This window comes from Papaver somniferum, chromosome 10 (assembly GCF_003573695.1).
Source record: "Papaver somniferum cultivar HN1 chromosome 10, ASM357369v1, whole genome shotgun sequence".
In the NCBI taxonomy this organism is placed as follows: domain Eukaryota; kingdom Viridiplantae; phylum Streptophyta; class Magnoliopsida; order Ranunculales; family Papaveraceae; genus Papaver; species Papaver somniferum.
In genome coordinates this window covers 48265063-48277244 of record NC_039367.1, presented here as the reverse complement: position 1 = coordinate 48277244, position 12182 = coordinate 48265063, and the positions used below count along the sequence as shown (strand labels likewise).

Genomic DNA, 12182 nt, shown 5'->3' with positions numbered 1-12182 from the left:
TTAAAACAAGGGAAAATTAAAAGCCCAAATCTCAAGTAGGGTTATTGATTAAAAACGGAGGAATTAGGATTGTGAACATGGACTAACTAGTGAGATGTGTTTTAAGTCACCCACATATATCTAAACCAGTTTTTTAGGCCTTTTCACATGGATTTTTCAAACTAACAAATAATTAGGTTAGTTATAGAATAACTTCTTTATGATTAAATACTTTACTTAGAATTACTCAGGACTGGAGCGTGATACAACGTTTAAATGGGTCCCAATTCAAACTTCATTAACCAAAATGTCAACACGATCGAATGATTGCAGCGGTTCGATCGGTTGCATTATTTCTCGGTTAGGTGCGATCAGGTCAGATGTCTAGGACCACAATATGTTCACAGCAGACAAGCTGTACATATGGACGGCTGTGATCATACACCCTATTCATTTCGTTAGTAGGTTAAGGTGACTGATAGCATCGGCGCTAACAAATTCCCAAAGTAATATTGGAAGTTAAATAGGATTTGAGAATAATCTGCTAACTGATTTCCAAGAGTTCTTAGATAATGTTCTTACCATGGTTTATAACACTACTTTTCATATGTAATAAGAAACATTAGCAAACGTGCATGAAATGTTGTGTTTTGGTGTGCGTGTTAAATTTTTTGATGCAAGTTTTTTAGGTTTTCTAACTAGTTACTATGAACGGGCGACCTTTAGGATTATGCAATTCTAGGTTCCTCCCCTTTAAGAGAGAGGAATCCTATAGTTGGAACTTGGCATTTTGAGGATGTATACATGCATTCCACGTCTGCAATCGCTCGGTATCCATAAAGTGATCCTTCCAAAAACAAAGGGCCAATTTTTTCACCTCTCTTTCTTTTCTTGGAAACTTGAATACAGAAGTAGAAGTGTTTGCAGGTTTTTACTTCTGAGGAAAACTATCTATTATTATACTAATTTCTTAAACACATGCCTTGCACTAAACTCCGCTCTCTTCTTCCTACCGGGTTATACATCGCTTACCGACACTCCATCTCAAGTGTTGATCATAATCCTTCCATTTATCAGCAGTATCATCAACATGCAATATAGCGTGTATATATGTGTGTATATATATAGATATTCCAACGCTAACGAACTACCAACAAAAACAATTATATTTAACTAACCATAACTAACTGTATTTTGACCAAGAAAGAAAGTACGTAGAAAACATAGAAGAAGTTGATGTTCGCGAATAGTTATCAAGTGGGAGAATTAATAAAGCACCTTACGAAAACAAGAACATGTCAGAGACTAATAGATTCATCATTTCAGCTATTTAGGAAACAAAATTTAACCTAAAATCTATAGGTCATATGTTATACTAGATTCAGAGTAAAACAAGGTATTCAACATTGAGATCGAAACACATGAACAGCTTTAAAAATAGATAAAGAAAGATCAAACCACATGAGATTTCGCCATATCATATGCATGTAACCAAATTATCATCATACAATAGTGTACAGAACTTACTATAAAGAATTTAGTCCATGTCTCCATCACTTGTCACATTGTCCTATCTGGATTTACTTCACCACATAAATACACAAATCTCTTATTCACCTACATTAAAAACTTAGCTTAGTCATATACTTCGAGTTCGAGCCAAATGATAGGAGAAAATCTTAGTAGCATGCTATACACAGGCCCATTTTAATCTTTTAAGTCCGCTAAACAAACCTGCTATTTTCAACAGCTACAAATTTTGAACCCTGATATTGGGCATACCAAAATCTTTCAAGGCATACCACATGAAGACAAAAAAAGTTGTGAAATAGCAAAATCAGATTACTCCTTAACCCAATTTTTTTTAATGGCAAATCTGCCCTTTGCGATTAGTGTTAGTAATATTGATTAGTGATTAAATATTTTGTTTAGTGATTAAGATAATTTCAGAATTATAAAAGGTTGTTTAGATGATTTTTTTGATCATGGTTCGGCGAAACATGTTGAGGTTCGGCTCACATCTATGAGCCGAATCTACCAATTGATGAACGGTTCGGCTCACATCTATGAGCCGAACAACATCCTAAATAGCCCAGAAAAATAATAATTACTGGTTCGGCTTATATTTCGAAAATCGTATGAGCCGAACATCAATTTTTTATTTTTTGGGTTAAAATATTGTTATTGGTTCGGCACATATTGAGAATATCGTAATAGCCGAACCTCATAAATCTGCTAGGTTCGGCACATATTATGATTGTTGAATGTGCCGAACCCCTATGCATCTCTATCTGTGACTAGGTTCGGCTTGAAATTTCATGAAATTTTAAGCCGAATTGTTCATATACACTTACAGGAAGCTTTTGTGATGAACAATTCGGCTAAAAATGCAACTCAATTTTGAGCCGAACCCAACACTGTAACCGTCATTTAATCGGTGAAAAACAACAAATAGGAGATTGGGTTTGTAAAACGTACTTTCTTATCCTTATTTCCGGAGTTGGAGATGCAGTTGGTTCAGTTTCTGGTTCAATTGGTGGTTGACTTTCAGTTTCTACACCTTCATCTTCAATTGGTTCTTCTTCTTCAATTGATGGATTAGAAGACGATTTGGTTTGCCTAGTCCCTAGTTTTCTTTGTACGAGTCATTATGTGGTTGAGTTTAATCGACGATCAAATTTTTACGAATCGACAATTAATCACGATGATGAATTTTTTTTTCGCAGGAGGGGGAAGAGTTCGGCTAGAGGAGGAAGAAGAAGAAGAGATGTTAAAGGAAACTGATTTTGATTAGAAAACTGATTTTAAAATTTTATATTAAGGGTATATAAGTAATTGAACTACCCATAGGGTACCCCTTATAAGGTCACCCAAGGTGGGACTATTGTTTTGTATGCCTTGAAAGATTTTGGTATTCCCAAAATCAGGGTTCCAAATTTTAGTCACAAATTCGTTGGACTATTGGTGGGAGTAATACAATCAGTTGGTTAGTATAATTGAATGTGTGACACGTGAATTTTTTTTATTTTTCTTTTGGAAAAACTTAATTATATTATTTTTTTGAAAATGAAAAAGTTTATATTAAGAAAAAAAAGAAGAACCCATCATAATATAACAACTCCCTCACATATGAATTGAGTTTTCCCAATTATATTAATATTACTCTAAATCGGGTTGCAGAGTTAAAAGAATGACTCAGTTTAGAAATTGCAGCACTTATAAGAAAGACTAGATAAACAACAATTACAATCAATCAATTTAACATGACAGTTACCGACTTTGATTTGACGAAGAGATCCAACCATTCCTTCATGAACAGATAACCATTAAACTGTATAAAACTCTGATTCGGGATACATTAAAAACCTAATGAACAGTTAATGAGGGAAAAGGGTCGATTAGGATTTAAAACCAAAAATGCAATAATAGCATGTGCAAGAAATATTTTTAGTAGATTTCACTAGTGAGATATCTCAACACTAAATTATACTTTCTTTTGACCAACTTAAATTAATTCATAAATGATTATTTAGTACTTAATAAATCTCCAACCCACTAGATTAGTAAATCTCCAACTACCATCTAATTTTGATCCAATGAAGCAAATTGACGACACATCGACCATGATATTATGGCCCGATACCTAAGAGTGGGAACTGTTTGTGTAAATAAAGGATTTGGTGAATTGAGAACAAACAAATGTGGAGCATGCTTTTTTTTAATTTAAAATTTCCATAGATGAATTTTGACTTAACGGGATTTACATGACTAGGATTGATGAATTGTATCTACATATCTATCTAGCTAGCTTGCTAGCTATCAGACTCTCTCTCTCTTGCAACATGTTTGGTTTTTTCTCTATATAGAGGCCAACCTCTATTAGCTTCTATATAGTGGTGGGTCCCATTTATATTGATGTTTGTTTTTTCCACTACCTCTACATAGATAGAGGCAAATCTCTATCTATATAGAGGAAATCAAATAGCACCAATTAGGTGTTATCTTTGAACCTCTACCTATTTTAAATTTTCAAGTGACTAATATATCCTCGAAAAAACTTATAATGTCCAAAAATAATTTCTTAATTCAAAATCTAATTTGCCCATGTTTCGGAAAAAGCGATATTTTCGCCCGTTCTGGAAAAAGGATACTTTCGCATTGTTTCAGAAAAAGTGATATTTTACTCCGTTTCAGAAAAAGTGACACTTTAACCCCGTTTCAGAAAAGTGATACTTTTGACCTGTTTTAGAAAAAGTGATATTTTTGCCACGTCTCAGAAAAAGTGATACTTTCGCCCCGTTTCAGAAAAGTGATACTTTCGCCCCGTTTCAGAAAAGTGACACTTTTCTCCGTTTCAGAAAAAGTGATATTTTTGCCCCGTTTCAGAAAAAGTGATATTTTTGCCCCATTTCAGAAAAAGTGTTTTTTTGCCCCGTTTCAGAAAAAATGATACTTTCACCCGTTTTAGAAAAAGTGATATTTTTGTTCTGTTTCAAAAAAAGTGACATGTTTGCCCCGTTTCAAAAAAAAGTGAACATCTTTTGTTGTAGCGGATTTTCATGGATTTTTTGAATTTTATAAGAGTAAAATGAGAAATATATAAAATTGGCTACATAATATAGAGTTGTTAGATAGTGGTCAAACAAACACGATTTTAAGAGACATCATATAGTGATATTTATATAGATATAGAGATAAACCTCTATGTAGAACCCTCTACCTATATTGAGGAAAAAACAAACATGATGTTAGACTATTAGCTTTTTAAGGACAAAAAGATGCTGTGCTCATTAGACTAAAACTCGGTAGTCAATTAGATTTGGAGTAAACAGTGGACTCACAAATTTTGTTTTCTACAATTGCCAACTGAAACTGAAAGCATGAGAGTATCCTTTGCCACCACTGAGTTGTCTACCAAACCAGTGAGTCAATTCCATTTAAGGAACAGCCGAAGTTGGTCGAATCAGCTATAGATATATGTTATGAAAGAAAGTAGTGCAGAACCATGATCGAGGCTAGCTACCGTTATATGCTTAACAACTGTTGAGAATCGATCGGTGTCAACATTCTTTAAACAACAAAAAAGATGAAGACACGTGGCGAATGTCAACTCTAAACAGCATGTGAGAACATGTGACCTGACTGTGTTTGTTCTTTGTTTGCCAACACTATTAGTTAGGCAAAGCCAGTGAGATCCATGAACTGAAAGAGAGGAGATATACGTTTGCCTAGTTGTAACTTTTTCTGTTAAATTAAATAAATACAGAGGCCAGAGGAAATCAAGCAAATGTTTCTAGGCCTAGATCAAAGTTTAAATTCTTTTATAGATTGCAAACCAGAGGAAATCTCATATTTGTTGAGTGAAAAAGATTTATCCATCCCTAATCAGATATTTATTTAAGATCCAGGCTGAGCAAACCTTCCTGGTTAAGATTATGCAGACAAGGTAATCGTAGTTGGATCCTAGAATACCCTCCCTAAGTTTTGTGTTTTTCTTGAGCGGGACTTCTTATATTAGGAAGTTTGGTTGGTATCTACGTGGACTTAGAACAACCTAATTCTCATGCCTTGTCACTCAAAAAGAAAGCAATCCCATATCCATAATTGCACGGCAAATAGCCCATCAACAAGAGCAACATCCAGTTTCCAATAGCCTAGGCTGGCCTGTTGGTTTTGATATCCATCCCGGAGTTGTGGTCTCTTTGCCAACCATGTCCAGTCAAAGTCATGAGACTCCATCGGCACATGTATGGTAAGAATATAGAAGGTTGTATGTGGTTGCAGAGACTGAAGCTTATTGATCACTTGTAGTATTTCCTCCGCTTTCTTCCTTGCATGCCCTGCAAACAGAGGCAACCTCTCCGTCCCACATCGTGTGCCATCAGTGAGAGAGAGATCTGAGGAGGTGGCTAACATGATTTGAAGCAAATCCTTGTTGGGTAGAGTCCTAGGATGCCAGTTATATATAATATATTGTAAAAACTTATCTCCTTGTTGGTTGAGCTCTAGGATGCTACTAACAAGACTTGAAGCGAATCCTTGTTGACTAGAGTTCTAGGATGCCAGTTATGTATCTCCTTGTCGGTTGAGTTCAAGGATGCTACTTATATAACTTACTGTATATCCACTCCTTGTTGGTTGAGCTCTAGGTTGCAACTTATACAGCAATAGTGTAAACTCATATCGCGAGGTTCTTCAGAATTCCACTATGACACCCATGTGTAGTGGCAGTAAGGTCAGAGGGGTTTTACGTGTCAGAACATGGTGGTCATTGATATTTCATAAAAAACTATATTGCGCACCTGGAATTCAAATATGCTTCTAGAACACCTATTTTGGAAATTATGTTCAGAAACATGAAACTATTTCTGAAAGGGAGGACAGGGCTTACTGGATGTTTTGTTGAGTAATTAGTTGTTGGAGAGAAACCGATCAATCTCCCCATTTTTATTGTACCGATCTACAATCTTTTTGGCATATGAAGGCATATGTTTATCAGCTCTGTATCATCAAAACTCAAAAATATCAAAAGATGAGGTGGTTTCAATCGCTTTATGCAATTAAACTGATCTGTGCTATACCAGACTTTACTTACCTTTGTTTTCCCCAAGTGCGGTTTACATACAAATAGTTACGTATTGTGTGGTAATCCAACGAATAACGCGCAAATTCCAAACCTTTTGGACCAATCTGAGGAGATAAACCACATAAGCATTAAAACTGGATTTGGGGCTAGCAACTGATAGTTCTGCTTCTAGTGTGATTACCAAGTTAAGAATAAACGCGATTAGATTCCCAACAAACTTAGGTGCAGGTTGAGAAGGGCCTTTCCCTGAAGACCAAGAATAAATGTTAAAGAAGAAGCACTTGGGAGCGAATCTGCTTTACAAGGTAAAAACTGAAGAAAAAAAAGTATGGTGCTAATACCCATTTTTGCAGCATCATCAGCTTTAACTGTCTCCATGACAAATGGGCGGCGATCACCCTGAAATTGGATATTCAAATTTCAACTCAGTTCTTGTCAAGCTCCACTTACATTTGTTTTTTAGCCCCAACAGAAATATTAGCAAACATACAGTGCTGATTGTAGGTGTAATCTCCAATAGATTCTTTACCAGATTAAGCATTTTCTTACCGCGTTGGTTTCTGAATTCAAAAGTAGTTATCAGAAAAAGCTTATCCCAAAACAGCGTGATCAGTGTGAGATAAATAAAGAAATAAAAAATAATAGACTAGAATAAAGCCTAAAAAACGATTGAAATTTGGCACGAGCGGGACTACCTGACCGTAATATACTGTGGATGCTTTGGCATGCTTACTCCTGAATACTTAGGAACACCCATGTATCCCACCACCAAATCCTGTGGAGTCTAAAACATATGAGGATATCCAGTAGATATTTTTCATTATTGATAAAAAAAGAAGACACAATTCCATCCAGGTTAGCAGCAATCCAGTGCTCTGTGTCTGACATACATATACTGCGAGATGTCGTCTCTGTAATTCTGACCTAGAGTGCCAATCAGGCTGCACTGGGGGTAGGTCAGTTTGTCCTAACCTGGAGGTTCAATCTCAAAAACATGTTCAACACTTCAAAGAGAATAAATTAAAATGGAAAACTTACTGCTAACCCATTTGTGTAGTCAAAGCAGCTGCAAAGGGAAATACATGAACGGGAGAGTAAGTTTTTATAGCAGTTAACTGGAAGTTCAGAATTACAACCTTACAATACCCAATTAACCAATCTGAATGCAAATTATTACTTGTATCAGAATGAACTTCGGCTATATGCGAGATGTAAATTATTACTTGTTCCAAGAGTACCAAATGCAACAAAAATAAATAACAAGAAACTCACCTATAGCAAGACGGGGCAATAACATCAACTAAGTCATTTGCAGGTAGACAGAAATAAGGAACCTGCGTCAATCATTATGATTATTGGGTAAATGAGCGTTGAAGAAAGACTTATTATTCTGGAAAAGCAGAATCTGCAGGCAAGATTACCTCTTCGATGTGGCCATCCAAATGCTTCAAGTGTACCTATTAAAGTACGTTAAGTCTTAAGTAAGGAGAAAAAAGAAGATACAGTAGATTACATATGCCAACTATGGTTAGCAACAGAAGCTGAATCAAAATAAATCATTAAGGGTGGCGGCCAGAAAAGGTTGATTAGTGAGACCTTGTAATCTTGCATAAATTCATAATGAAGAACTGTTTCTGGCTCAGTGCTAGCAGCATTAAGAAACTTCTCCAGGCCCTCCCTAGTTCCATTATCCACTGTAAGAAAAGGCAGATTTAGTATCAATAGGACATATAACCAACATGTGGGTACAAAGTAAACCAGCACCCCTTTTTTGTTTTACATGTAACCTCTCATCTCCCAGTGCCCCAGATAATCAATGAGTATAAAAAGATGATGAACTGGATGTAAAAAGAATCATTACCACAATTCGTACCAAGCACGTAAAGCTCTTCTAAGTTCAAATGTTGCTCTACAGATCTTAATGCTGCAGGTTAAGAAACCAGTCTGCATTACAATGGTACAAGTCACAAAAAAGGAGAAGAAACTGAGCATAAAAACATGTTGATAAAACAAACATACCTTGCACTTGGCAACCCACGCCACAAAAAAGAAGCCGGCCTGTTCACATAAATAATAAAAAAGAATCTCATAGTACACTAACCCAAGTTCAGGATTCTTTGGTATCACAACATAGCAAAATATTAACTCATATTGGCGGTCGACTTTATTTATACTAATAAGCCATTTAAACAGAGCAACCAATAAAGATAAGGAAAGTTTTGATATTCCTATACATAACCGCAAGGGAAGTTGAAGCACCTCTACAAGGGCAAGCGTGTTTAAGTTAGGAGATAGTGTTGGCTTTACACCTTTTGCCTCCAGCACTTCTTCTGGCGTCCTATTCAAGACGAAAGAACATTTGAATATAATTTCAGAATCCCAAAAGAACATGTAAAATGATCAAACAATATTGGGAACAAAATCTCCTTCCAAATACAGAGGAAACATTTCATTTGAACAACATTTTTTTTTTAACATACCTGGCTAAGACAGGCCTAGGAGTAAATCTGTCCTCTGGGTCACTGCAAACAATTGTCACTATCCACTCAAACTAGAAGAGCCATCCAATTAAAAAACAATGACTAAATTGGTTTAAACAAGTAAATGAAAATCCAGTTTCACCCAATGTTCACCACAGTGTTTTCGATACCTCTGCACACAAATCACAGCATCAACCATGTTTGCTTTCAACATCTCTATCGCGATGGTTGTCACTATCCCTGTCCACTGTGCTCCTAGAATTCAAACTCATAATCAGAGAACTAAAAATTGCTAGTCTTTCTAAACAAGGATAAAAAGCAAGCAAGTAATTACCTTCAACAGGCTCAGTTTTACGAGCATATAACAACTCCTCGTGAACCCCTAAATAAGTTTCATCAAGTGAGTCTTCATCCCTCCCTCTACCATGAACCACAGGTTCCAAACCCTAATACGAAAAAAATATTGACAAAGCTTTAGATGCTAGAGCTTAAATTTGCAATACTTACTGCTAAGTAGTGCAAGTTTTGGAAAACGTAAGAACATTGAATAAGTGCAAGTCCAAATTGAATAAGAACATTGAAATAACGAGTGAAGTTGAAGTAATTACTTCAATTCTAGACATGCCATCGCCTAAGAAAGCACAAGCATTCTTCACATGAGCGATGTAATAAGTATCGCATAATCCACATTTACTGCACAACAAGTAACGGATTCATGATTGGAGAAGAAGAGGGGTTTACGAGAGAGAGAGAGAGAGAAAGAGCACCTGCACTGATCTTTAGCAGGATAAGTACCACCAGGAGGTATAGGTTTTGAACGATTTCTCCAATCTTCTCTCAATTTAACTGAAAACATCATGAACACCATATCAGGAGTAAGTCGTGATGATTTAAAAAATGAATTCTCTTATTTCGATACCTTGTTTTGGTGGTGGTGATGATGGAGAAGAAGAAGAGGATGAAGCAGATATAATTGAGGAGAAAACAGGGAGAACCAAAGAAGCCACGGAACCGAAACAAAAAAACCCTAAAAATGTTTTCTCTATAATCTGTTCATAGTTCCGTTTCCTTCTTCTTTTTACGCGCCAAGAATAATGGGATCGGATGAGGTTAGAGCAATTTAATGTTTTTTTTTTTTTTTGAAGGGGGAAAGGGCTCCAAAGAGCCCAATTTAATGTTATCCAACTGAGTGTTTCCCTTCTTGATTCTTGATCTTATCGTAATTCTTATTTGTGTGTACATTCCATTTTATCCATAAGTATCGATTCCATGGTACAGTGTCGGTATATTACTGTGTGTTGATCCCAACCTCGGATGCCAAATATGTTTTGTACTCCACTGTTGTATGTCCTTTGGACTCGAATGTTAAAACTCAGATGGCAAATGTCACCAGGAACAGACGGTTTCGGATGAGTTTCTTCAAACATAACTGGGCTCTAATCGGGAATTAAATTGTTTCTTTAATCCAAAATGTTTTTGTTTCAAAAATAATTGACCCAAAGTTAAACGAGACTTTTTTCTTTTTAATTCCTAAAATCAAACAACCTAAATCCCCTAGTGACTTCAGATCAATAGGACTGAGTAATACCCCATATAAAATTCTTTCTAAACTAATAGCTAATAGGTTGAAACTTCACTTAGAAAAGATGATTTCCCCTTTCCAGACGGCCTTCTTGTCTTCTAGGCAAATTGCAGATAACATTGTAGTGGCCCATGAAGTGGTTCACTTAATAAAGAAAATGAAAACGAAACATGGAGGTTTAGGCATTAAGATTGACATGTCCAAGACCTTTGACAGGGTCATTTGGAATTTTTTACTTCAAACCCTATCTGCTTTTGGATTCAGTAAGGAGTGGTGTGGTTTAATCCATCAGTGTGTGTCTACTGCATCAATTGCAGTGCTTCTAAATGGCTCACCAGGTGAGTTTTTCACCCCCACAAGAGGATTAAGGCAAGGAGACCCACTATCTCCTTACCTCTTTCTAATATGTATGGATGTTTTCTCTAGGCTTCTTTCAGCAAAAGAAAAAACCAAGCATATAATTGGTATAAAAATATCTAGGCATAGTATCCCAATCTCTCATCTCCTCTTTGCAGATGATTGTCTGCTGTTCTCTAAAGCTAGTCTAGTTAGTTGTAAAAATCTCTTAAATATCATAAATCAATTTAGTAATGCATCTGGTCAGCTCATAAATTTTTCTAAGTCAGGCATTTTCTTTAGCAAAAGAATTCACTCAAAATTTCAAAGGATTATGATTAGACTTATGAAGAGTAAGAAAATTAGCATTACATATTCCTACTTAGGAGCTCCTTTATTTATTGATAGATCAAAAATCAAGACTTTTGATAAGATTGTCACCAATATGGAAAACAGAGCTCAAAGTTGGAATGACACAACTTTAGTTCAAGCAAGTAACAAAGTCCTTATTAAATCTGCTTTATCTAGCCTGACCATATACCAAATGGGGTGCTTTTCTTTGCCTATAAAAATCACTGACAAAATAGATGTTGTCCAAAGGGACTTTTGGTGGGGAAAACAAAAGAACTCTAAGGATTACTATCTCATCAGTTGGGGCTTTATGTGTGAACCAGTCGAAGTAGGTGGTCTAGGCTTTAAGGAAGCAAATAAAATGAATAAGGCAATGATCGCTAAACTAGCTTGGAGGATAGCAACACAGCAGAATACTCTATTAGGCACTGTTCTTAAGAACAAATATTTTAAAAACTCAACTATTTTCTATGTCAAAAAACATTACAATGCTTCGTCGATTTGGGGATGCATTATGCAGGGGGTTTCTCTAATCCACAAATTCAGTTGTTGGGAGGTAGGCGACGGTAAGTCTATCAACATTTGGACTGACATTTGGATACCAGGTATGGAACAAAACCTAATATCTTACTGTGGTAATAAACACAATCTCTTAACACTTGTATCTGAGTTGTTAGAATCAAATACCAAAAAGTGGAATGTAACGAAAGTTAAAAGTAACTTTACTTCGGAAATTGCTGATAAGATTCTAGGAATTAGAATTTTCACAAATATGAATGGTACGTTGAAACAAGACAGATTACGTTGGCTGCTTACAAATGATGGAAATTTTACGGTTAAATCAATGTACAAAAAACTGAAAAATCCT

General features: G+C 35.8%; 1 protein-coding gene across 1 annotated transcript; it reads right to left on the bottom strand.

Annotated features, from left to right (window-relative positions):
* Window positions 1-4364: 4364 nt before the first annotated feature.
* Window positions 4365-10472, bottom strand: LOC113315605 (7-hydroxymethyl chlorophyll a reductase, chloroplastic-like). The gene is made up of 20 exons (XM_026563868.1): window positions 10355-10472; window positions 9965-10258; window positions 9813-9891; window positions 9654-9738; window positions 9380-9491; window positions 9216-9300; window positions 9046-9087; window positions 8800-8903; window positions 8585-8623; window positions 8427-8489; window positions 8162-8259; window positions 7987-8022; window positions 7838-7899; window positions 7604-7631; window positions 7261-7340; window positions 7056-7125; window positions 6907-6964; window positions 6747-6811; window positions 6575-6669; window positions 4365-6480 (listed from the first exon to the last, which is right to left on the bottom strand). Exons 1-20 carry the CDS (start codon window positions 10470-10472, stop codon window positions 6390-6392), a joined length of 1704 nt encoding a protein of 567 aa, XP_026419653.1. The 3' UTR covers window positions 4365-6389.
* Window positions 10473-12182: the final 1710 nt, after the last annotated feature.

What these genes read in the sequence shown, in the direction of transcription:
- LOC113315605 (XM_026563868.1), bottom strand. Translation starts at nt 10,472, where the DNA reads ATGTTTGAAGAAACTCATCCGAAACCGTCTGTTCCTGGTGACATTTGC. An exon ending in ATTGCCCCGTCTTGCTATAG is followed by an intron (nt 7,632 to 7,837) that starts GTGAGTTTCTTG and finishes TTCCCTTTGCAG; the next exon opens with CTGCTTTGACTACACAAATG. An exon ending in TTACACCTACAATCAGCACT is followed by an intron (nt 6,965 to 7,055) that starts GTATGTTTGCTA and finishes ATCCAATTTCAG; the next exon opens with GGTGATCGCCGCCCATTTGT.